This window comes from Mustela erminea, chromosome 19, assembly GCF_009829155.1.
Source record: "Mustela erminea isolate mMusErm1 chromosome 19, mMusErm1.Pri, whole genome shotgun sequence".
Classification (NCBI taxonomy): domain Eukaryota; kingdom Metazoa; phylum Chordata; class Mammalia; order Carnivora; family Mustelidae; genus Mustela; species Mustela erminea.
Genome location: NC_045632.1, coordinates 750535 through 776858, shown reverse-complemented (window position 1 = coordinate 776858; position 26324 = coordinate 750535). Strand labels below are relative to the sequence as shown.

Here is a 26324-nt window from a genome sequence, read left to right as displayed (position 1 = left end):
CCTAGTTTGGGATTTTAAAGATATCAAAAACCTCTCTTTGGGCTAAAAGTCTTTTCTGTGAATCTTCTTGAAGATGAAACTCATTTTGTAAATGACAAAAGACTGAAATGTAATTGACAAGGAAATTTAATTATTTTTGTGACATAGAACATTTTAATGATTTGAATGTTAAGGAATAACCTTATGGCTAAAACATATTAAAAGTCTAAGAAATGCATATCATCTTTAGGACAGTTTTAGCATTTACCCAGATAACATAAGGTAAGTCTTATCGTTATTCACTTGACCTGCTTTCCAGGTAATTTAACCTACTATATAAACAAGTGTAACTGGTCAAAAAGACCTCATTTGGGGACCCCGGGGCTCTGTGTGTGGTGCCCACAGACTCAAGACCAGGACATAGCAGGGAAGTGGGGAGAAGGGCCATCCTCTAAGGGAACCGGGTCCCCTCAGTCTTGCTATTCAGAGTGTGCTCTCTGGGCCAGGAAGGTCAGCATCACCTGAGGGCTAAATAGAGGCAAACTCTGGGGTCCACTCCATACCCGCTGAGTCAGACTCTGCATTTTCACAGGATCTGCAGACCCTCCGTGGGCGCAGGAGGGGCAGAGGTGGCCACACCCCCACATCATGGGGTCTCAGCCTGGCTGTGCATCTGCTGAAGCAGCATTTCTAGGTGTCACCTGGGCATTCACAGTCTTGATACAATTCCACAGGTGATTCCAGCGCACAGTTGGGGTGACATCCCAGTGACAGGAGCTCCTGAGGCAGCCCCCAGGCTCCTGCTCCGAAGGGGAAAGCCACAAGGGGAGGAGAGAGAGCTGTGGGGGTGCTGACCCTGTACCTTAACCCCAATCTGTGTCGGTCTCTAGACCCCATGCCACAAGCTTGTGCTTGTCCAAATAAGGGCAAGTGCGCACTCCCCAAATAGCTGGGAAATCACACTTGAAGAGGGAGAGGCCGCAGCAGTTGCCGCAGAACGGAAATGTAGACAGAAATGAAAAAGAAAGTAGGGGACAAGGAAGTGGGGAAGGTGGGGAGGGGAGTAAGAGGTAGAGGAGGAGAGGGGCGGGACCCTTGCAGAATCCCCGCCCCTGCCCATGTGACCCAGCCCATATTTCCTGCCCCGGGTGCAGCACCATAGAAAGGCAGGAAGGAAGGCAGGCCAGGTACATTAGGACACCAGTACCCCTCCTGAGCGTTTCTGGAAAAGAATCTCTTCTCACCGAGGGAGGGACAGAGCGGGCAGCGGGCACCATGGAGCCCCCTTCGGCCCTTCCCCGAGGAGGACGGGTCCCCTGGCAGGACCTCCTGCTGGCAGGTGAGAGGGACAGTTCCCTGGGAGGGAGTGGGAGGATGGGAGAGAAAGGCTGGCTGGGGTCTCCAGGGAGGACAGGGCTCTGAGAGGGGACAAGGGAGCAGGGCAGGACTGGGGGAGCCGCTCAGCGACAGGACTATCTCAGAATCTGGAGGTGGTGACCCACGGGCTGTTCCCCAAGTTACTCATCACTGAGCACTGAATTTGGAAAACTGATGATAACAACAACCAGGGACCCTAACTGCTGTCCCTTCCCACCAACCTGAGATCTTGACAAGCGCCAGACTTGGAGGGCCCTGGGGACAATTTATTCAGCCCCGGTATTTGCCGCCTGCCCCACCACGGGGGTACAGCACACATCAGACGAGTCCCTGCTCCCCAGGCTCACTTCTGTGGGGACAAAGACGTCTAGAATGTGAGGTCAGGTTCTGACAAGCATCATGAAGGGAACAGAACAGGGAAAGGTCAGGACGTGGAGAGAGAGTATCTTCAGAGGAGGCGGTCAGGGCAGGTCTCTCCCGAGGACCCCCTGAGCATGAGCAGGTATCTGAGGGCAGTGAGGGAGTGAGCCACAGACATGGGAGGAAGTTGTTCCAAACAGAGGAAGTAAGTTCAGAGATGAAGCAGTGCGGTCATGCCGCTGACCTTGACCAGCAGAGACACACACAGACACACAGATACCCGTGCACACTCACACACACACACACCCCGAGGCTAGGGGGCTAGGGGATGCGGACCTGCTCCGTCTGCAGGGCCCCAGCTTTCCCTCCGACACCCAGGTCCAGACCCTGATCCGTCTGCTCCCTTCCCTCCTAGTCTCGCTCTTAACCCTCTGGAACCCGCCCACCACTGCCCAAGTCACTGTGGAGTCCGTGCCGCCCAGTGCTACCGAAGGGAAGGACGTCCTTCTGCAAGTCCACAATCTGCCTCGGTATACTGGACACTTCAGCTGGTTCAAAGGGGCCACAACAGAGGAGAACCGTCGTATTGTATCATATGTAGTAGATACACAAAAAACTATTCTAGGACCTGCACACAGCGACAGAGAGACAGTGTACCCCAACGGATCCCTGCTCTTCCGGAACATCACCCTGAAGGACACAGGAGTCTACATCCTACAAATCATAAATAGAACTTATGACACGGCAGAAGTAACTGGACAGGTCCGCGTATTCAGTGAGTAATTCCCTCTCACCTCTGGTGCGGGGTGGGGTGAATTCCTGCTTCACACAGGATGAACAGGCTGGGACTGGGCCTCTTTCCCCCTCTGCATTATGTCCCGTGTTGGGGGAGGGTTCCAGCATTTAGTGCAGGACACACAGTGGAAACTAACTTCCTAAGATTGGAATTCCTTTCCTGGAATCCAGACTCTGGGATCATCTGAGAAAGACTCTGCAGGGTCAGTCAGGGCCAAGGTTGGGGGTCCCTGATATTGTCACCAGAGCTCAGCCCAGACCACTGTCTCAGGGTTCCTGACTCTAGTGACCCTGGGGCATCTGTGCCGGGATGGGGTTGGGGCTCCTGGGCAGAGCTGACTGGGAACAACCATTTCTGGCTGCCTGAGGTGGTAACCACCAGGGTTCAGTCTCAAGAGCCACATCGGGGGAGGGGCCAAGCCTGGTCCTTCACCTGAGGCTCAGCATGGACAGCACAGACCTAAAAAGCCCCCAGTCCATTAGCCAACTTCTCTGGAGGACTTGGGGGACCCCAGAGGAAGGGCAGCACCGCCAGGGAGGAACAGAGCAGTGAGACACTCTTGGCCATCCTCCTCCACCAAGAATCAGGCCCAGAGAACCTTCTTTAGCGGAGCAAAGTAGTTAACAGTTGCCGTTTGATTGGCCAGCTTCTATAGCCCAAATTTGGGTCAGGTATTTGTGGTTGTTTAAAGGATAATTCACAGGCCTGGCAAGTAGAGGTCATTTATCATTATTCCTGGTGCATTAAGGGGAAACCAAGGCACAGGGAGATACAGTCACTGAATCAGGGTCACACAGACTGAGGAGCAGCATATGGGAGTGACCCCGGTTCTGTGTGCAGACACAGCCCCGTCCTCTCCACCATCAGAGGGAGGGATGCTGGTGTGGGCGGTGAGAGCAAACAGAGGCTCCCTCCATGTTTGCTCTGGAACCCAACACCCTTTGTCAGAACGAGCTGGCCGCCCCTCAGATGCCCGAGCCTCACCTCCCTGTTCTAGACTTGAGATCTGATTGTTTCCTGCTGTCTTCCTGTCCCTCCCACTGGAGTGTCAGGGAAAGGACTAGCCTTCTGCTCCCCATGATGCCCCTAAAACCAGCCCAGGGTCCACATGTAGGAAACTCAGTTGCTTTTGTTGGGGAAGGAAGGAGGGAAGGGTGTGGGAGTTTCTCCCAACAAGGGCAGAGAGCCTGGTGGTCAGACCTCCTAGGATCCTGCACCCAGAGTGCCTCTCTGAAGAGATGATGGGTCATTCATTCCCTCAGCTCCCCTGCCCCCTGCTCATCCCCTCGCTTTCTGCTGGTCATTGGTCTCAGCTCTTGTTCACGATACCAAGGCTGCTGGCCACACGAGCTAGAGGTTCATGGTGCTGATGCCACCGTGATGTCTGGGTGGAGCAGACACATGACTAAGGGCCAGAGGGAACCTAAGGGTCAGAGTGTGAGGGACAGCCCTCTCCTTGCAGATCATCACCTGAACACAGACATTCATCGTTCTGCAGACAGCAGGGTCATCCTCTGGGACACCTTCACAGAGCTGTCTGGGGCCCTCCAACTGGCTGGCACCTCAGAGGAAGCTTAGCCCCAGGCCCCAGGGACCAGGGACCAGGCCCATTCTCATTAAGCCGCTTTCTGGGTTTCCCTGCAGAGCCGTTGGCCCAGCCCGCTCTCCATGCCAGCAACACCACAGTCACAGAAGACAAGGACTCTGTGGCCCTGACCTGCTCCACAAATAACCCTGGGGTCTCTATCGGGTGGCTCTTCAATGGCCAGAGTCTAAAGCTCACGGAGAGGATGACACTGTCCCAGGACAACAGCACCCTCACCATACGCCCTGTCAGGAAGGAGGATGCCGGGAATTACCAGTGTGAGGTCTCCAACCCAGGCGGTTCCAGGAAAAGTGACCCTGTGAGGCTGGCTGTGAGCTGTGAGTGACCCTCAAACTCTCCCCCTTCCTCCCTAATATTTCATGGCAGGCGGCGTGAAATGGGTGGCGGCCTGCAGGAGGTGGGAGCCTCCTTCCGGGCCTCTAGGGCAATGTGGATAAAATTCCCCAGAATCAGGGCGCCTGGGTGGCTCAGTGGGTTAAGCCGCTGCCTTCGGCTCAGGTCATGATCTCAGGGTCCTGGGATCGAATCCCGCATCGGGCTCTCTGCTCAGCGGGGAGCCTGTTTCCTCCTCTCTCTCTCTGCCTGCCTCTCTGCCTACTTGTGATCTCTCTCTGTCAAATAAATAAATAAAATCTTTAAAAAAAAAAAATTCCCCAGAATCAGATGAATCTTGTTAGCATCTTGGTTCTGATTTGTACCAGTTAGAACTGGGGCAAGACGTTCAACCCCCTGAACCTCATTTTCCTCTTCTCTAAAACTGGAAGGAACAGCTGGATCTCAGGGAAGTTGTGAGAGTAGTTAGTATAGTTAGTATGAGTTCATGAGATGAAATCCAGAGACAGCGTCACACTCAGACTCGGGGCTCAGTCAAATTTAGCAACAATTGTCCTTTGGTTATTAACATTTTTGTTGCCAGCTGTAATGTCTCGGGGAACTGGGATGAGTGTTGTCTGATCACGTTCCAGCTCTCTGACCTTCACTGGTTTACTGATTATAGTACTCGCTTTAAACACTCAGTTGTTCATTAGTGAAGCCCTTTACACACTGAGTTGCTCATTGTGCACAGTGGGTGTGACACCTGGCCCCTCGTGGGCAGGGAAGCAGCAGATGAGTCAACATAAATATTCCCCTCTTGCCTGGCACAGAGCAGACCTCGAACGCAGTCAGCTGGTGTTATTCTCCTTAATCAGTGTTGAGTGGACAGGTAAGGGCCTCCCTCTAAGACCATTAATGAGGATGGAACAGAAGACATGAGGAAGAGGCATAACCTGAGAGGAAAATAAACGGGATTCTGTCCTTGGCCCCCATGGGTGGGGAGAAAATGTGAAAATTAAAGGAAGTCCAGAGTTTCACTGTGAGGAACAGAAATGATGCAGCAACCAAGGGGATGGGGACACTGTGGTGACAACACACATGCCACCCAGACCTCAGTGGCCTTTCCTTCCTCCCTAACTAGGCCCTTCCCACATGGCCACTCCTGGTTTCCACATATTTGACTTCAGACTCATTCTCCTCCCTTTTTCTTTTTATTTCAGATGGAAGAAGCTCCACAGGCCTCCCTGTGGGGTCCATCATTGGCATTGCAATCGGGGTCCTGGTTGGACTGGCACTATAGTTCCCTCCTGGAGTGTCTCCTGCTCCACACAGTTTTGTCAGAGTTCCACAGAATTTTCAAGACTGATCATCTCAAAATCATACAAATTCATACATAGAATAGAGAAGGAATATTGCTCCAACTCATTCTGAGGTTAGTAGAACCTTTAAATTGAAATAGGAACAACAAAAGTACAAAAAGATAAAAGTATCATACTCATGAACAGAGAAGCAAAAATACTAAATAAGGTATTCTCAAACGAAATCCAACAGTGTATAGAGTAAGACAGTACACCGCAACTAAGTTCCAATTGTACCAGCAAAGCAATGGTGATTCAACATCAGAAATTTATAAATGGGGGGCACCTGGGGTGACTCAGTGAGTTAGGCAGCTGGCCTTTGATTGTGGCTCAGGTCATGATCTCAGGGTCCTGGGACTGATCCCTATGTCGGCCCTGTGCTCAGCAGGGAGTCTGCTTGAGGATTTCTCTCCCTCTCCCACTGCCCCTCCCCTTTCTCAAATAAATAAATAAATAAATCTTTAACATAAGACATTTATAAGTGGAAGAGAGCAACAACTTCTAGGGTGCCAGCAATGTTCTGTTGTCTGATCTAGCTGCTAGATACATGGGTTTGTTTGATTTTTGAAGATTCAGTAAGCAACACTGTTCATACTGTAACAGTCCTCTTACCCCCTCAGTTTTTTCCATGATACAGACTCTGCAGAAACCACCAGAGCAGACCTGTTGTCTTGTAGAACACCCACATCCTGACTGTTTCCTTATGGTGTCATTTCAGTTACTTCTCCAAAACCTGTATTTCCTACAAATTGGAAAATGAATCTCAAAGCTTAAATAAATTTCAGGTTATATTTCTTGAGGGAAGAATCCTTCTTGCATTTTATATACATCATATCAAGAGGAACCTCCTAGTTAGTTGTCTAGATCTTATGCCAGTGTAACTATTTTAGTGACATAAAAGTAAATCAGTGGGCACGTTTTTTAGGTTTTTATTTAAATTCCAGTTAGCTGGTATGCCTAGGAGGCTCAGTTGGTTGCCAGTCTCCTTACTGGTCCGTTGGGTCGTGATATCAGGGACATGGGATTGAGCCCCTCGAGGGGCTCCGTGCTTAAGGGGGAATCTGCTGGAGATCCTCTCCCTCTGGCCCTCCCCTCTTCCCTTGCTCTCAAAAACAAATCTTTAAAATTTTAAAAATGAAACAGGGGTGCCTGAGTGGCTCATTCAGTTAAGCGTCTACTTTGGTTCAGGTCATGATCCCAGGGTCCTGGGATCCAGCCTCCTGTGTAGCTCCGCAGGGAGTCTACTTCTCCCTCTGCCTCTCTCTCCCCCTGCTTGTCCTTCCTCCCTCTCCCTTTCTCTCTCAAATCAACAATAAAATCCTTAAAAATAAAATAAATTCCAGTTAGTTGACATACAGTCTACTGTTCGTTTTAGGTGTGTTGGGTCCCCCCAAAAATGGGTACCCCAATAATGGGTCCAGGATTAAAGGAGCGAGACTGATACAAAGCGAAAGTCAAGCAAAGCTTTATTTCGTGCCAAGCATCAAGAATCAAACCAACCGTCAAACAGATCAGTTGGGGCCACCCCTTATAGAGAGGACGACGACTCCCTGCTTTCCAGACTAACCTTATAAAGCAAAGGCCATGTGGTTGGGCCTGGCCACACACAGGTGGCCAATGAGATTGTAACACACAGAGAAAGCTGCACAGTCATGCTAGGTGACCAACTGAATTACAATTTACCCTAGTAAGGTTTGAACCAGCCTATCACACTTTGGTTAGAATTGGTGTCAAAAGATTCCCAAAGGGCGGGGCCCATACTCCTTGGTAACTAGGAGACAGTGTGCGCCCCCACTGATTGAATACCTCCACATGGCCTGACCCACCCTTGTACTTGAACTTTGTTACCTGAGACTGTTTTCTGGGACTTGCTTTTTAATAAGTTCCCCCGGTGGGTGGGTGGGGGGGCAAAGTCAAATTAAGTTTTACAACAAAATGGCAGTTCAACCGGGGTGGGGCTGCTCTGGCTGAATAGGCCCTTACAGTCCCCACTTTTCTTTGAAGATTAGTCAAATCTTTGACTTTTCAGCCAATTCTATGTCCCTTTTAATGACTCCAGTGTGATTTACCCAAAAACAGCATTTCTCTCTTAGGGCCATGCAGAGTCCCCTCTTTTTAGAAATAGTATGTCAAGCCCTAATTGTCTATATTTCCCACCTATTTTTTTTTTAAACATCACAAATAAGATTTTTTATTTGTCACCTCCCACCTATATTTTAACAATAGGAGCAACAATGAACTCAATGAACTTATTGTTTTTTGAGTCTTAGCTTTAGTCCATGATCGGCGGGGTCCACTGGCAGCGGCATCCACTTCTGGAAGCAACCTCGTCCTTGGCTCATTTGACATGACCCACGTGAATCCAGGCCCTGAGTGAGGCCTTCTACTTTCACCACCATGAGGGTGGTCGGGATGACAGTAAATGGTCCCTTCCAGCGAGGCTCCAAGCCTCCCACTTGGCGGCAGCGCATCCAAACCAAATCCCTGGGTTGGCGAGTCCTTCCAAGACAGACTGCAATGCCTGCAGTGACTGGAGTACAGACTGATCAGTCATTTCTGCTAGGACAACCTCTTGTAGCCGAGGGCAGAGCAGGGGGGTGTCTCTTGAACATTATTTCAAATGGGGTCACCTTGTTTAAGCAGGGAGTACATCGTGCCTTGAGGAGGGGGAAAGGAAAGAGATCCACCCATCCATCGCCAGCCTCCAGAATTAGCTCTGCCAAGGTCTCTTTGAGAGTATGCTTCATTCTCTCTCCTTGCCCAGAGCTCTGGGGCCGGTAGGCACAATGTAGTTTCCAATTAGTGCCCGCAGCCTTGGCCAATGCCTGTGAGACTGAACTCACAAATGCAGGGCCGTTTTCTGACCCAAATCGAGAGATAACCCAAACCTCTACTAGCTTTTTAGCTACCACTCCTACCATCTCATGTTTGGCAGAAAAAAAGCCTCTACCCAGCCTACCATCCGTATAGATGTTGGCGGTCTTACCCTTGACCATCTGTAGTGTCTTGGTGAATGCGACAAGCTCCGCTTTTTGCACCGAGGTTCTGTGTGGCAGGGCTTTCATCCAGAGTTCCTGCTCAGGAGAACCACTGCAGCCCCCGCATACCTCTTTCCATCGACCACGTACCTACTCCCGTCTGTGAACAGAGTCTTATCTCTGCCTCCAGGAGGGGAGTGTCTCTGAGATCCGGCCTTATTCCTGTGACCTGGGTTAGGACCTCCCCACAGTCATGTGGTCAGTCAGTTCCTCTGGCAGCAACATGGCTGGATTTAGCACCGCCGGGGCCAGAACGTCACTTTGGGTTCGTTGAAGAGGAGGGCCTGATACCCCGTCACTTGGGCGTTTGTCATCCACCAGTCTGGTGGAGTCCGGAGAAGGCCCTTGATAGCATGGGTGGTGGCCAAGATGAGATTTTGACCCAAAGTCAAGTTGCTTGCATCCTTGACCAGGAGGGCCGTGGCAGCAATTATGCAGAGGCAAGGGGTGACCCCAGCCACTACTGGATCGAGTTTCTTGCTAAGATAGGCTACTGGCCTTTGCCAAGGCCCCAGAGTCTGAGTCAAACCTCCCTTAGTCAGTTCGTAGAGAGGTCGCACCATCTCCGCGAACCGCGGTATCCACAGCCTGCAGTAGTCCACCGTCCCAAGAAACTCGTCTTGGAGATCGAAGCCTAAGTAAGTGGCGTGGCTCTGACAAAGCTGTGCTTTTGTTGCTGACACCTGATACCCTGTTCCTGCACAGTCTGTAAGACAGGTCTCGCCCCCCGCAAGCATGACCCATAGTCCTCAGCGGCTATTTCCACTATTCCCACTAACTCAGATTCTTTCAAATCTTTCAATTTTATGAAGTTTCCTGACTGAAACTGATTGGCAAAGGCAAGATCATCTACCCGAGCTATCGTGCAACTACTCTGAAGTTTCCCTCAAGTTACCTAGCTAAGGTAAACAAACATTTGAAGACAACCAAATCTAGAATTTAACATCCATAAAGGTGTGTTATTAAAACCAATTTTTCTCTCTAAGATAACCCTTGTTTCCAGAAATAGCCAAATCAAGACTAATTCACTTGAAAAACAAGTCCGGTTTTAACAAACTTGGCCTAATTATTTACATAAGCTCAGCAAGAACAGTAAGTGTGATTGTATACATCTTTTAGAATCTGCTTTGCTGGAACTTCTTATAAGGAATCTCTAGGTTGAACTTTTAGTAGCCTCTCCGGGCCAGAAGCCAAGCCACATACTTGCCATCAGACATGCCTGCAATTCCAGTAGACTTGGGCGAATTCTTCTTTCGGAGGCTCTGCACCTACCAAGGAGTGACATTCTTTACGCACCTGGTGAGGCTGTTGGGAACTCTGTAAGCAAGCTATCAGGCCAACAGTTCCAAAGGGCTTTATGACTCCAGGTTTCATAAAGTCAACCTTAGTTCCTTTAAGCTGTCTGGTCATATCTGAGTCTTTTCAAATATGACATCCCAGTCAAAGCCTTGGTAAAGTAACCCGTGTTTCCAATAATGTCCTGTCACAAGGAGAACAGATTCTTATTGAGCTTATGCAAATGACTGATTGCCATGAAAGAAAGAATACTCACTGAGACCTTTTGGTTTCAGAGGGTTCAGATTGAGAGAAAAGTTGAATGCCTTGATTCGTTTACAAATGAGCACTTTTGCATCTCTATAAGTTACAGATTAACTTAAGAAAAAGTTTCTCTAGTCTAGAGGAGCAAACATTATAGACAGAACCAGTCATGTTTAAAATAAGACAAAACATTAAGGGACACATTACAATTTCCTTCAGTTCATCTAATCCCATGTTACTAATTCTGGTTGAGTCCGAATGTAGCCCTTACTTCCGTAAATTCTTACCCATTTCAGTTCCCAGGATTTTGAAGACTTGTATTTGTCCTGAACGTCTCCCATAGGAATTTCCTTTAGGGCGGTTACCCAAATGTAATGCAAGGTTTATCCTTGGTTCACCAGTACTCTCTGAGTAACTTAGCATATCTAGGAAAAGGCTTATGAGTCAAAAGACTCATTTACAACTCTGGGCAGGCAAAGAGAAAACCATTTCCATTTTTTTTAACAGATCAATTAACCTAAGAAAACTTTGCCCTTTTAAACAGAGTGAAAATACCAGTGTTTTTCCTCTCCCCCCCACCAACAAGATAGTGAGTTTTCTGGGTTTCCCTCCCATCATGAATGACATCGCGACCAAAGGGAGGGGGACCATTCAGATGCTGTCCTGCTTGCATCCCTCGTGGGAACTTAGGAGGGTCTTAGCTAAGGTCTGTCCATATAAACCCCGGGCCAGGCTACTCTGTGGAGTAGATGACCATTAGTTATGCCCTATGATGCCCTATGATGCTCCATGAGTGTCAGGGTGCAACCCGCTCAGACTCAGCCGAAGCGGTGGAGCCATACAGACACATTCACAGTCAGGCACTCTTCAGATTCAAATAAGTTGGACACCCCCCCCCTTTGGGTATCCCTGGCTAATGGAGGCAATCAGTCTCCCCTTCTGATGAAGTCCCAGAACCTAAGTCAGGTTCAGTGGGGTGAGGAGGTTCGGAGCCGAGGACTAAAGAAAGAATTCTTAAGACGTCATTGGTGCAAAATGGTGGTTTATTAAAGCACGGGGACAGGACCCGTGGGCAGGAAGAGCTGCTGCCCCGGGTTGTGAGGGTGGGCATGTTATATACCCCACGGTTGGGGGAGGTGGTGACGGAATGGGAGATTTCTACAGAGTTCTCACATGCTAGGGAGGGCCTACAAGGTGCCAGGGGGAGTCCTTGCCCTTATGGCCTGATCAATGTCGTCTTTAGGTCAGGCATTAACATCAAGATAATTGGGAGATTCTTGGTGGGGCATTATGATCTGGCTATCATTTACATTCCTTTCTACTCCAGTCTCCTCCAGTTTATGGTGGGAGGGGGACATTAGGGCCTCAGGAACCAAGAGTTATTTGCCTCTGGAAATTTGTGCTATTGATAAGGTAACCTCCCTGTTTAGGTCTCTAGGACATCTTGCAGAGCAAGGGAGATTCCTGTTCTCCAGGATTGCGATCCCTGCAAGTTAACTATTTATCGTTTTATGGCGATCAGGGGTGCCTGAGGAATGCTACACATATGGAGGGGAGCGGGTGAAGAGGGGGTGCAAGGCGCCAGCTTTTGCTTTGTCCTCAGCCAGCCTCCTGCTCCCTCATCACCTTCCATTCTTTACGAATGGATCTAGCTCCGACAGTGGCCCCCGGGCTGTTACAACAGAATTCAGTTAAGCACAAAAGATGTTTACTAAGAGATTTCAAAAGCACAAACCTAGTTCCAGCAACCCGCGACCAGCGCTCTAGCATTTTACCCATTTGGTTTAAAGTTTCAGGTTAGCAAAGACTGTGAGAGCTACTTTAACAGTTACACATTAAAACTCTGAGACAGACAATTAACCATCAGTTCAGTCATCTCTTTGCTAATAGATTTTAACAAATAACACGAGCTTATTTGACCTGAAGTAAAAACTCTGAAGTCTCACATTTACTACTGATAACTCAAAAGACATGGTCATCCTAATTGACCCGACAAACTTAACTTAGTTCAAATACTGATTTACGTTCCACCTGGGCCCACTCTGTTTCGAATGTTTACCTGAGACCCAGGTGGAAAGATCCGGAGTGGGGGGGTGTTGGGTCCAGGGAGCGCTCTTCTTGTCTCCTGACAGTGAAGAACAGAACAAAGTGCCACCATGATGAGGGAGCAGGAGGCTGGCTGAGAACGGAGCAGGGGCTGGTGCCTTGCACCCCCTCTCCACCCACTCCCCTTGATAATATGTGTGACATTCCACAGGCACCCCTGACTGCCCTAAAAGAAGAACACATGGTTATCTTGCAGAGATCACAGTCCTGCAAGGCAGGAGTCTCTCTTGGGTTACAAATGTCCTTGAGATTTACAACAAAGAAGTTACCTTATCAATAGCCCAATTTCCAAAGATACATAACTCAGTTCCTCAAGCCCTAACGTCACCCTCCCCTCCATAAAAAACCAAAGGAGATGGAGGTAGAAGGAAATGTAAATAAAGTTAAATTTCTTTTAAAACCTAAATCTCACTAACAAGGACGTTTGATAGCAGGAATGTAACATTCCACCAGGAGACTCCCAATTGTCTTTATGTTAGTGCCTCATTAGAGGGAAAGTGGCCTTGGCTTGATAGTAACCAGGCCTTCAATATCCTGACAGTCTTCTTTATCCCAATAGCCCTTCTGAACAACCCTTTGTCCTCACCTACCCAACTCCTGTGTATATAACCAGCCACTCCTCACAACCCGGGGCAGCAGCAGCTCTTCCTGCCCACAGGTCCTGTCCCCATGCTTTAATAAACCACCATTTTGCACCAAAGATGTCTTAAGAATTCTTTCTTTAGTCATCAGCTCCGAACCTCACCCCACCGAACCTGACTTAGGTTCTGAAACTTCATCATTTTTGGCGAGCCAGGCAGGAGATTTATGAGTCTTTACATTTGGACTCTGAGCTTCGGTGCAAAATTGGTGAGTACTTTCCCTTTTCCTTTACTCTCATTCCAGGGCTTTTTCAAGGAGTATGGTCTTATTGGAACACTTGCATGTCAATTGCTCAGGCTGTAATCCTCTAGCCCGTGGCTACTCTACGGGGAGGAGAGCGTCTGCCTTTTGGCTGTAAGCTAGTACCCGGGCCGGAATGGCAATAAGACCCAGAAACTTGATGGCCTCACTCTGTTCCTGTTCTTATAGAAAGCTGTCTCTCTTGGGCACGGGACAGCCACCTAAGTCACCAGGACGGCTGCCAATCTTAAGACTCCCATGTGAGGTTTCCTCCTGAGTGATCTAATGTGATCCCCTCCACATGCCCAGTCTAGCCACTTCTGGCCGCCAGACCTCCACTGGGAGCCGGCCGAAACCAGTACCCGATTGAATTAAAACGCAACCGGGGACCGTTTCCTAGGGAAGTTGGCTGTAAGGACCACATGTGTTGGAATGTCACTTAGACCATGATGGATTTCAGTCTTTACTGTTTCTCGTCAATGTCGTCTGCAAACCGCTTAAAGCTATGAAATTGGGTAATTTCCCCTTGCCAAACTTTTCTAGTATTTCCATGGGTTAAAATGGCAAAACAGTATGCAGTCTTCAGGACAGACAATGAGCATGGCATGGCACAGCATTTTGGTCCATTCACCAGGCACCCATCAGCAGCCTAGGATGCGATGGGGAAGTGGAGGGACGCCGGCACCCCTCCAGGGCCTTTTATGGCAGGAATGCCTTCTCGGGGAAGGCAGGATGGTGATCAATAGCGATATCTTGAGGGACGCCTCTGGTCGCTTTTGACACACAGGAACCTCTGACATATCCTGCGTGGGACGCTACCCAGGAGTCAGGGGGGATTTGGTAATGGACCTTCTTTACTTTTCTGGAAGCATGGCCTCAGTAGGCTTCCTCAGTTCCCAAGGACTCTACCGTGGGGTGCCTTTTAACCCACTGGAAATAATTTGGATTGCAAAACTTAGGAAAGGACTGAGCTCCTGTAACACTGCATGGCCTCAGTGGGATCTATCAGTTAGATTTCTGCAGGAAACACAGCAAATGGACCTAGGATACCTTCATTGCTCATACCTAGGCCTTCATTGCTCTGCACCAGGACCCCAAGTAAGGGGCTTTTGCGGAATGTGTTTGCCCAAATGAGTCAGCTAGTAAACTTTCTCCTGACATATTGGATGGTAATTACGTAAATAAGCCTTCTTCTAGTAAACCCAGGTTGCTGGGACATCCCTAGCAAAGGGGACTCTGGCTTTATTTCTCTCTGTTTCTCCTAATAGATGTGGGGGCTTCTCCCTCACTCACTTCCCATGTTAATGGCTATAACTGGAGCCAACTGGGGTTAGTCTAACTCGAGACAGAGACTATAAGGAATATTCCCAAGCAGCTGCCGAAACTCTCTTTGTTTCGGGGAAGTTTCCCTGTGTTCTCTGGCCGACTTGGACTGCTTAACCCCCCCCCCCTTGCTGGTGGGAAAGCATGGCGTCTGCTCCTCTGTTGGGCCTTATGAGCTCTAAAACCGGGAATCTTTTCTCTGCCTCCTGGCAGCACTTTGTTTCTTCTGTTTCCCCCTTCTCCTGTTTCTGCACCAACGTGCGTGCAGCCTGCATGACTAGCCTCTAGATCATGCACCACGGCTCCTTCTCCCTTCACTGTCAAGGAGCAAGAAGAGCACCCCCTGGACCTAACACCCCCCACTCCAGATCTTCCCACGCATGTCTCAGGTAAATATTCAAAGTAGAGTGGCCCAGGTGGAAAGTAAATCAGTATTGGAATTAAGTTAAGTTTGTTGGTTTAATTAAGATAGACATGTCTTTTAAGTTATCAGCAGTAAATGTGAAACTTCAAAATTTACTGAAGGTCAAATAAGCTCGTGTTATTTGTTAAAATTTGTTAGCAAAGAAATGACTAAACTGATGGTTAATTGTCTGTCTCAAAGTTCTAATGGGTAATTGCTGAACTAACTTTCAAAGTCTTTGGTAACCTGAAAGTTTTAAAGTTTTGCTTGGATGACAAATGGAATTAAATTGTGGACATCTAGGTCTTAACCAAACAGGATAAAATGCTAAGTCGTTAATTACTGGATGTAGGTTTGTGCTTTTGACTTCTTACTGCAAAGAAACTAAGAGTATTTAAATCTGTTGGTAAATTTGTTTTCCACTTAACTGATTCATAAATTGCCACCTGAAGAATTCTGTTGTAACACTTCACAATCGGTTAATAACTAAAGGTGTTTCTAAGAATACAAAGTTCTGCTTAGTGTAACTAAGACTGATGGAAATAAGGGAAACTCTGCAGGAAAGTAGATGATATGTAAGAAAGATTTAAAGAAGGGAAATGCATTTTATTAAAGATAAAAGGTAATTTTTGTCCTAAATGAGATGGTTGTTTGGAAGGAAATGGCTTGGGACAAAACCTGAATGCAAAGGAAAGTTGTAGAAGGTTTGTGAAGGGAAATCTTCAGAAAAGGAATTTTAGCTATGGTCCAGAATGGACTAAGATCGAAATGAATGAGTTTTAAAGGTACATTGGTACAAGACTGAAATTGTCTCTGTTCAAAAGGACAATGTTTCTTAGATCAATTGATCTGCTGTTAAGAAAATGTAAATGGTTTTCTCTTTGCCTTCCCAGAAAAACCAGTTTCTAACCATATCCATTCTGAGTTTTTGGCATTTATAATTGTTTTAATTTTCTTGTAAAATGAGTTTTATCTTCAAGGAGATTCCTATAAAAGACTTTCAGGACAAATACAGATATTTGATATACTTGAAAATCCTAAAACTGAAATGGGTAAGAATTTCCAAAACTGACTAAAGCCGCATTCACCAGATTTAGTAACATGGGACTAAATGAACTAAAAGATTATAATGTTGTGTCTCTTAATGTTTTGTCTTACTTTAAACATTGCTGGTTCTCTATAATGTTCGCTCTTCCAGACTAGGGATACTTCCTCCTAGTTATCTGTAACTTATAGAGATGTATAAGTGCTCATTTGTAAAAGTGCTCAAAGCATTCAAGCTTTTCTCTCTATCTGAACCCTCTGAAACCAAAAGGTCTCAGTAAGCATTCTTCCATGGCAAGCAGTCATTTGCATAAGTTCAATAAGAATCTGTTCTCCTTGTAACAGGACACCATTGGAAACTGGTTATTTTACCAAGGCTTTGACTGGGATGTCATATTTGAAAAGACTCAGATATGACCAGACAGTTTAAAGGAACTAAGGTTGACTTTATGAAACCTGGAGCCATAAAGCCCCTTGGGACTGTTGGCCTGATACCTTGCTTACAGAGTTCCCAGCAGCCTCACCAGGTGAGTAAAGAATGTCACTCTTTGGTAGGTTGCAGAGTCTCAGAAGAGGAACTCGCCCAAATCGACAGGTATTACGGGCATGCCTGATGGCAAGTACAGAGCTTGGCTTCTGGCCCGGAGAGGCTACTAAAAGTTCAATCTAGAGATTCCTTATAAGAAGTTCCAGCAAAGCGGATTCTAAAAGATCTATTGATCACACTCAACTGTTCTTGCTGAGCTTATGTAAATAATAGGCCAAGTTTGTTAAAACTGGACTTGTTTCACAAGTGAATTAGTCCTGATTTGGCTATCTCTGTAAATGAGGGTTATTTTAGAGAGAAAAATTATGTTTTAGTAACACACCTTTATGGATGTTAAATTCTAGATTTGATTGTCTTTAAATGTTTGTTTACCTAAGCTAAACAATTTGAGGTAAACTTCAGAGAAGTTACACAATAGCTCATTTAGATGATCTTCTTGCTTTTTTATTTTGTGGGGATATTAGCAGAACCCCCTCACACATGATTAAACAACTGGAAAATGGGATTGATTCCCCTACAATTGTATAACTTAACTAACACCTTATGTGTGGCTGGGATAATGAAATTGCCTAAAAGCCAGCCTATTGCACTCCATAGGATTAACTATGGACTTGTGGAGACAATGGATGACCCCACTTTCTTTATGAGTGGATTGTATGATGCATGGGGGACTCCCCTTATCGCTTGACAAGTTTTCTCCCACTTGACAATGATCCTCTGTAATCAGGATATTGTTAAGGCTGGACCACTCCAAGGTCGTCTTATTGGTTTCATCCCTTAGTCATATTTATCTTAGCGGCCACCTCTGTTGAGGTGCAATTGCAAATAGATGCTTTAGCGAAACCTAGAACAGCTGCCGTCATAAAAGAGCCTCAAAGCTCACTATGGGACAGTCCCTGACTGTAATGATGTCACATCAGGTCCAGATTTGTCTTAGAAGCCAAAGGCCACCAATGGATGATGGAGGCCGACTTATTAAATACTGGGCTACACTAACAGATATGCCAGAAATAATACTTAAAACCTGTCAAACTTTAAACCTAGTTACCTGTATGCCTGAACCTGACCACTGTACTTCTTTCTCTATAGAGCAAAAATATTCAAAGGTTATTGATCTTGCTTACTCTATTTGTCCAGATTTAAGATGCCCCTGTTAAAAATACGAATGACAGTTGGTTTTCTGATGACAATAGTTTTCATAAAAAAATAAGATAAGCTAGGTGTGCCATAGTGCTCACTAGCAATTTGCAATTGCCAAAGCCTAAGAATTAACATTTATACTGACTCCAAATATGCTTTCCTGGTACTACATGCCCATGGAGCTATTTGGAAGGAAAGGGGATTGCTGTCAAGCCATAACGCCCCAATCAAATATGAGCCTAAGTTCCAAAGCCCTCCTTATCACTATACTAAGGATGGCATATATCAAATCAGGGATATGTATTTGTGACTCACACCCATGATTGTACAGCTCAGTCAAAGGCAGTTTTATGCTGGGAACAAAGAAATCATATGTATGATACTTGGGCAAATAACACACGACATCTAGGATGGCTGTCATTAGAAATGTGTTCCCAAGTAATAGTACTCCAGGCTACTGACTGGTTTGCTACTGACTGGGCAAGGCGACCTGGCATCAGATGACCAGCTCCAAACGGAACCCACTGGATATGTGGAACCAACCTGTGACCCTGGCTTCCTCCAGGGTGGATAGGACGCTGTACTTTAGGATTTGCCTGGATTCATGGGCGCATTACTAAAACCATTACAACTCCAGCTAATCTCCCCAACTTGAAACAAAGATGGACACGATCTGTTTTTAAATGGTATGATCATTTAGCATCCATTTTTGTTCCATCTGCGGGACTAGAGGATGTCATGTGGCATGTAGAAGCCCTTAATAAATACACTACAAAGGCACTCAATGATTCACTAAATAGCATCTCCCTACTTAATACCGAAGTGTCACAGATACGCAAGGCAGTCCTACAAAATAGGATGGCCTTAGATGTCCTGACAGCAGCCCAGGGTGGCACATGTGCAATTATCAAGACAGAATGTTGTGTGTACATCCCAGACTATCACAAAAATGTCACAGGAATAATAAAGGATTTGAACACCCAAATTAAGGCCCTACAAGATCCTTCTCTCTCTCTCAGTGAATGGTTAAGTTCCTGGCTTGGAGGAGGGCTATGGCCAAATCTCCTTCTCGGGCTTCTCATTCTCATCGCCTTATTAACCTTAATATGTTGCTTTGTTCCATGTTTCTCTACGTGGTGCCGAGACTCCCTTGCTGCAATGACTTCACCACGACAGACGATCCTTGTCGCGCGAGAGGATGCCTCTTCACTGTCAGCGCTGGATTCAGCTGCCTCCGCCTTTCGTAACTCCCCTATACATTCCGCCACTGATCAATATTGACCCCAGTAGGCAGGGACAGCTCTACGCCCCTATTCAGCAGGAAGAAGTTACAGAAGATGAGACCTTCCACCTTCAACCACCTTAAAGATTTAAGGGTCAAAATTGTTCAGGGGGGAATGATGAGGGAGCAGGAGGCTGGCTGAGAACGGAGCAGGGGCTGGCGCCTTGCACCCCCTCTCCACCCACTCCTCTTGGTAATATGTGTGACATTCCACAGGCACCCCTGACTGCCCTAAAAGAAGAACACATGGTTATCTTGCAGAGATCACAGTCCTGCAAGGCAGGAGTCTCTCTTGGGTTACAAATGTCCTTGAGATTTACAACAAAGAAGTTACCTTATCAATAGCCCAATTTCCAAAGATACATAACTCAGTTCCTCAAGCCCTAACATCACCCTCCCCTCCATAGAACAGAACCAGACCCAGCAGCCCTCACCCAGAGCCTGCCGCTGGCGGGGGATCCTGAGCCCCTATAGACACTTGCCAGGAAGAGCCACAGAACAGAACCAGACCCATTGGTTCTCACCTGCTGGTGGGGGTTTTCCCCGCCCCCTACAGACGGGGGTTACCCGACCCCCTACAGACCCAGATGACCGCCTGGGGGGGCTCGGACCCCTAGACAATTTACCAGAAGAGGGATGGGGCGTCCCCACATCCACTCCAGTCCTGGGGAGCATGGCTGCATCCAGTTTCCTCCTGGTGGGCCATACCTTGAGCTCCACAACCAGACAGATTCAGACCCAGAAATTCTGATGCTGGCTCAGTTCTCATCATTTAATCCCGAACGAGCCCCCAATGTTACCCAAAAGTGGGTACCCCCATAACGGGTCCGGGATTAAAGGAGCGAGACTGATACAAAGCAAAAGTCAAGCAAAGCTATATTTCACGCCAAGAATCAAGAATCAAACCAACCCTCAAACAGCTCGGTTGGGGATGCCCCTTACAGCGAGGACGACAACTCCCTGCTTTCCAGATTAACCTTTATAGAGCAAAGGCCATGTGGTTGGGCCTGGCCACACACAGGTGGCCAATGAAATTGTGACACACAGAGAAAGCTGCACAGTCATGCTAGGTGACCAATTGAATTACAATTTACCCTAGTAGACATTTGAACCAGCCTATCACACCTTGGTTAGGATTGGTGCCAAAAGGCTCCCAAAGGGCCCTGGACCATACTCCTTGGTAACTAGGAGACAGTATGCGCCCCCACTGATTGAATACCTCCACGTGGCCTGACCCACCCTTGTACTTGGACTTTGTTACCTGGGACTGGTTTCCAGGACTTGTTTTTGAATAAGTACGGGGGGGGGGGGGGGTGTGCAAAGTCAATTTACATTTTACAACAAAATGGCAGTTCAACCAGGGTGGGGCTGCTCTGGCTGAATAGGCCCTTACATTGGGAAATAGAGAAAATATTCCCATTTCCAAGGGTGTCAGAAACAATGAAATGCTTTGCTCTGGCAGGGCCCTGAGGGGTGGAAGCAGGCCCCTGGGGAGGCAGGGAATAGTACAGTCTGTTGTGGCAGAGGCAAAAAGAGAAGCAAAGACAAAGACTCCAAGACTTCAGTGTCTACTCGTGGAAAGCAAGACAAGGGTCCCTATTTGCCACCATGACGCGAGCAAAACCCCTGCGTCCCGCCAGGAGGTCGCGACGTGTAAAGAAGAGATACAGAGATGGATATGATGTAACTCACTTGATCTTTATTGGGACGAGGTCCGCACCACTATCGTGGTCCGGTCACGGTCCGCTGAAATTGTCACGGAGAAGGAGACGTCGCCTCACAATCTAGACAGAGAGGTCACCGCAGAAGTTGAGACTGAGAGCCAGCGAGTGGTCAGCAACGAAACTGTCGGGGCGTCGGTAGCACCGGCGATGATGTCCTCCTGACAGGGAACTCGCTTCACCTCAGTCCAACCCGATGCCTCTTTTATATACTGTGCTAGGTCTCCTTTGAAAACACATTACATCACTTATTTTTCTCATGCTTGCACATCAAAAACACACACATGTCAAAAACATTTTTTGGTCTTTATGATATTTCGTATAAGTAAAAATGTTTACAACTTTTTGCTCCACGCTAATCTTATCACTGCACGCATATGGTTTAGGCTTACTTGCTATGTGGTATTTGCTGCAAGGCTAGTTTGTTATCACTACACGCATATGGTCTAGGCTTACTTGCTATACTACGAGGTTAGTTTGTTACCACTACACGCACATGGTTTAGGCTCACTTGCTATGTGGTTAGTTTGCAACTTGTTTCTGTTTTTCATTTAGAAGGAGTTTGCTCTTACTATATTATTTATTTATTCATATATGTATTACACTTTATTTATTAAAGGTTCGTACTCACTACACACCACCAAGAAAACAGAGTCTGTTGTTTTGGATCACTGCCCAAAGATTCACTTGCTGGTATCTTGGTGTTTGGTTTTGGGAAGGCTTCATACGTAGGAGAATGGCAGAGGAAATTACATTCCTTGGATGATCTGCTCTTTTTGGGTCCAGGGAATCGCAGCAACTGCTGCTTAGGTGTCAACAAGGCAAAATAAAAGATGCATCTAATGAAAGGGGCATTCACAGCCTTCACCTTCCTGCACTCTGCATCTGTGGCTTTTGAAGTTTCTTACATCTCTGAATTTGTACACATTTAAAATTTCATGTGTACTTTAAAATAATATACTTTGAGCAGAGAGAAACACCGTGATAACCTCACTCTATGGGGATGGTTTCTGCGGAAGAGTCTCAATGCAATTGAACAGTAAATGTTTTCCTGCTGTTTAAGAACCTATTGAAGGGCGCGTGGGTGGCTCAGTGGGTTAAAGCAAACCACACCACACCGAGATGCCACTTCACAATCAGCGGACTGGCTAAAATAGTAAAAGGACTTTCCAAGCTAAGTGTCGAGGATGGGGGGCCACTGGAACTCTCCCACACTGCTAGGAGAAAATATACTTGTAGCTACTTTGGAAAACTGTAGCGTGTTCTTCCAGACATTAAAGGTGTGCCTCCTCAGCAATCCCGTCACTGCACTCGTGGGTGGGACTCTATCCCAGAGAAATGAAAGCTCCAGCCGCTTCAAAGACTCGTACACAAAAGTTGCTGGCCGGTGTGCTTGTAATAGCCCAGAATTGGAAACCATAAATGAGGAAATAAATTTATAAAAACAACTTTCTGAATCCTTCCAATGTAAGGATAAAAAAGAAAAGGGATACAAAAGAGATAAACTAAGATATAAAGGGGGGGAAATGAGGATACTTGCAATAAAATGTAGTTGTGGGTTATTTTATTTTTTATATAATTTTTTATTTTTTAATTAACATATAATGTATTATTAGCCCCAGGGGTACAGGTCTGTGAATCACCAGGTTTACACACTTCACAGCACTCACCATAGCACATACCCTCCCCAATGTCCATAACCCAACCACCTTCTCCCTACTCCCCCACCCCCGGCAACCCTCAGTTTGTTTTGTGAGATTAAGAGTCTCTTATGGTTTGTCTCCCTCCCAATCCCATCTTGTTTCATTTATTCTTTTCCTACCCCACAAAACCTCCCACGTTGCCTCTCAACTTCCTCATATCAGGGAGATAATATGATATTGTCTTTCTCTGATTACCTTATTTGCTAAACATAATACCCTCTAGTTCCATCCACATGGTCACAAATGGCAAGATTTCATTTATTTTGATGGCTGCATAGTATTCCATTGTATATATACACCACATCTTTATCCATTCAGCTGTGGATGGACATCTCGGTTCTTTCCATAATTTGGCTACTGCGGACACTGCTGCTACAACATTCGGGTGCACGTGCCCCTTTGGATCACTACGTTTGTACCTTTAGGGTAAACACCCAGTAGTGCAATTGCTAGGTTGTAGGGTGGCTCTATTTTCAACTTTATGAGGAACCTCCATGCTCTTTTCCAGAGTGGTTGCAGCAGCTTGCATTCAGTTGTGGACTATTTTAAAAACCACACTGAGTATAAAAGTTGACCCTGGCCCCAAATCGTAGTGTATGGTTCACATTTTCAAAATTCTAAAAAATGCACGCTAATTGATAATAACAAAAGCAAATGTAAGGTTTCATGGGAACATGGGGAAGGAGCGTCAGAGGGGGCGGAATGAAGAATAAAGAGGATGTGAGGAGACTTTGAGAGGAAGGGAGATACTCAGTATCTTCATGTAGGAAAGACTTCTCTGCATGCCTGTAGAAAAATGTATTCAGTTCTATACTTTCAATATGTTGAACTTCCGTATGTCAACTATAATTCAATAAAGGGGTTAAAAATTCTATGTCCATTTATGAAATGTTACTTAATGTACAAGTTTTTAAAAATAATTGGATAGGGGCGCCTAGATGACTCAGCTGTTAAGCGTCTAGCTTCAGCTCAGGTCATGATCCCAGGGTCCTGGGATCGAACCCGAATCAGGCTCCCTGCTCAGCGGGAAGCCTGCTTCTCCCTCTCCCACTACCTCCTGAACACTACCTTGCGTTCCCTCTTTTGCTGTACCAGAGACACAGCAGGGTCTCGGATAATAATCGGAGAGCCCCACTTCTTCCCATTTCCAGCACATGCCACCAGAGGGCGGTAGAGCTGCGCCACAGCCTGGATCCTTCCCTCAGCCCACCCACAACCCAGCAGGGTCTGACCCTCCCCAGCCTCACTCACTCACAGTCCTCCTGGCTCCTCAGGCTCCCCGCACTGGACCCCGCCGGCCCCTCTGGCCAGCCAGGCATCTGCCCCCTGAGACTGGTCCCTCCCTGTGGACAGCTTGTCCCTCCACACTGTCTTTCAAGGGGCGAAGGTCCACTCGTGCTTCCAGTCTCAGCCAAAAGGTCACTTTCTCAGGAGTGCTCCATGTGACCCCCATCAGCTAAAACCCCCTGACGTGCTCCAGAGGCACCGGATACTTTCCCTTCCTGGCCCTTCTCTTTCTGATAATTGAGCCCTCAGTGCCATGATTTTCTAGTGCTGCTGGCCTGGGTACAGGGTAAATCCCACAAGTCCAGGGCCCACATCTGTCCTGTTCTCTGTGGAGTTCCCAGGATCCAGCCCAGAGCCTGACAAGTCACAGATGCCCAGTAAATACTCACTGAGGGCATGAGGGAAAGCACACAATGTCCCCCCATGTGAACCTGGGGTCAGAATCTCTTCCTGCGGACTGAGGTCACTGGCATCAGCATGGGAGGAGGCCAGCACGTGTCTGAAGCTGACCTTGTAAGCTATCGGGCCTTTACCCCTCCTAGATTCAGGAGGGAGGACAGGGGCCTCCTACAGTTAGAGGTCAGACCCCCATTCATTCCCACAACACGGACACCCCTCCCATCTGGATCTTGTGAATGACTTCTCCCTTGGAAGGCCTGGGTGGGCAGCCTGTGTCCTTCCTCTTCTCTCAGAGATCTGACCTCGCACAAATTCTGGATCACAAACCCTAGGTGTGGTTAATACCAGGGGAGTTCAGAGCCCCACCCTGACCACCAAAGACATCAGGAGCTGACTCCTCATCCTGAGGGCCCCTGGTCTGTGGAGGCACCTGCTATGTCTCACTGAAGATGTCTCAGTAGCCCAAGGTGTGCTGGGGAGCGAGGGGGAACTTCCCAGGTAGGTGAGACAGGAAAACCCAGCATCTGCTTGTGTTTCCCAGAGACTCGGGGCTGAGTCTCTGGGAAGGGCTGCTCCCAGCTCCTGGTTCCTGTGGAGAGACCTAGGGCAGAGGAGAGACAGAGACACAAATGGCCCCCATCCCTGTTGTGATGGGGAGACAGGACATTGTGGGACCCAGCCCCCAGGCTGGCCCCTTTCCCAAAGGCTCAAGGGACCCCCTACGAGGTTATTCCTTGAAATCCTGAGGACAGAGAGCTCCTGCTGAGGGAGAAAATCCCTCTGGGTGGACAATTCTCCTCACACAAGACCAGGAACCTTCTAGACTGTACCTGTCTTCTCCAGGCTCATGCAGCCCTGGGAGTCAGGCAGATTAGGACCCACAGGGACCAGGACCCGGGCTGACCAGTCCCTCACTTCTGCCCAGGACTCAGGGACCCTCACCCTTTGGAGTCTGGTCACCATCCCAGATGGTGGCCCCAGACTCACCTCCGAAATAGGCACATGCAGACAACACACAGGACATTAAACACTGAAGTTGGCTTTGGCTGAGGAGGGGGAAGAGGAGCCTGGTTTCCATCCCTTTCTCCCACAGATCTTTCTGGGTACCTCCCACATGCCTGTTCTGTCCTGCGCACTCCTTCTAGGCCGTAGGAGCTCCCTGATCTGTCAGGATCCCCATGCCCTGGTCCCCATGGGCAGCTCCCCATGCCCTGCCTGGCACCACCTATGGGGGAAGCGGGGTGACCACAGGAAGGTCCCCCAGGCAGAGGACACAGACTGCCCAGGATGCTCAGGAGTACATGGACTGTTTCTGGGCCACAGTTCAGCCAATGGACACAGAGAGGGAGGGTCTCCTCGAAACATTTCCAGGAGCCACGGCCACCTGACTTCCCACCATCTCTTCTCTTCCCCAGGACACACAGGGAACTCCCTTCGCACTTGGGAATGGAGCTCCTGAGACATCTGGTCCTGGGTCTGTGTCCTGGAAGCAGAGGCCGGGCTGGGGACACCCAGGGATCATCCAGCCTGCCCCTTTCCACCCCCAGAGTCATTTCTGGACCTTGCCTCCAGGAGTCAGTCCAACCTCCCCAAGGCTGTGAGAGCACTGGGGAGACGGGTGCCCAGCTGGCCTTCTCTGTTACAAATGGCAATCATCCCCGGGATCTGGGGACCCTGGGGCTCTGTGTGTGGTGCCCACAGACTCAAGGCCAGGACACAGCAGGGGAGTGGGGAGAAGGGCCATCCTCAAAGAGAACCAGGTCCCCTCAGTCTTGCTATTCAGAGTGTGCTCCCTGGGCCAGGATGGTCAGCATCACCTGGGAGCTTGGTAGAGGCAGACTCTGGGGTCCACTCCACAACTGCTGAGTCAGACTCTGCATTTTCACAGGATCTGCAGACCCTCCATGGGCACAGGAGGAGCAGAGGCGGCCCCACTCCCACATCATGGGGTCACAGCCTGGCTGGGCATCGGCTGAAGCAGCATTTCTAGGTGTCCCCTGGGCATTCACTGTCTTGATACAGTTCCACAGTAATTCCAGCGCACAGTGGGGATGACATCCCGGTAACAGGAGTTCCTGAGGCAACCCCCAGGCTCCTGCTCCGAAGTGGAAAGCCACAA

The 26324-nt window shown here is 48.0% G+C and overlaps 2 protein-coding genes and 1 long non-coding RNA gene across 8 annotated transcripts in view; 2 read left to right on the top strand and 1 right to left on the bottom strand.

Annotated features, from left to right (window-relative positions):
• The window catches only part of LOC116579471 (doublesex- and mab-3-related transcription factor C2-like), an 84834-nt gene that overhangs the window by 32859 nt on the left and 25651 nt on the right, over positions 1 to 26324 (top strand). The window lies entirely within an intron of this gene.
• On the top strand, positions 1109 to 5914 carry LOC116579474 (carcinoembryonic antigen-related cell adhesion molecule 21-like). Its single transcript, XM_032324908.1, is given in 5 exon segments — positions 1109 to 1318; positions 2132 to 2491; positions 4157 to 4435; positions 5654 to 5730; positions 5732 to 5914. Coding segments are annotated over 5 exon segments (879 nt in total). The 5' UTR covers positions 1109 to 1254; the 3' UTR covers positions 5831 to 5914.
• LOC116579475 lies at positions 7912 to 8582 on the bottom strand. The gene is made up of 2 exons (XR_004281289.1): positions 8001 to 8582; positions 7912 to 7948 (listed from the first exon to the last, which is right to left on the bottom strand). It is a non-coding gene; the product is annotated as an uncharacterized LOC116579475 (long non-coding RNA).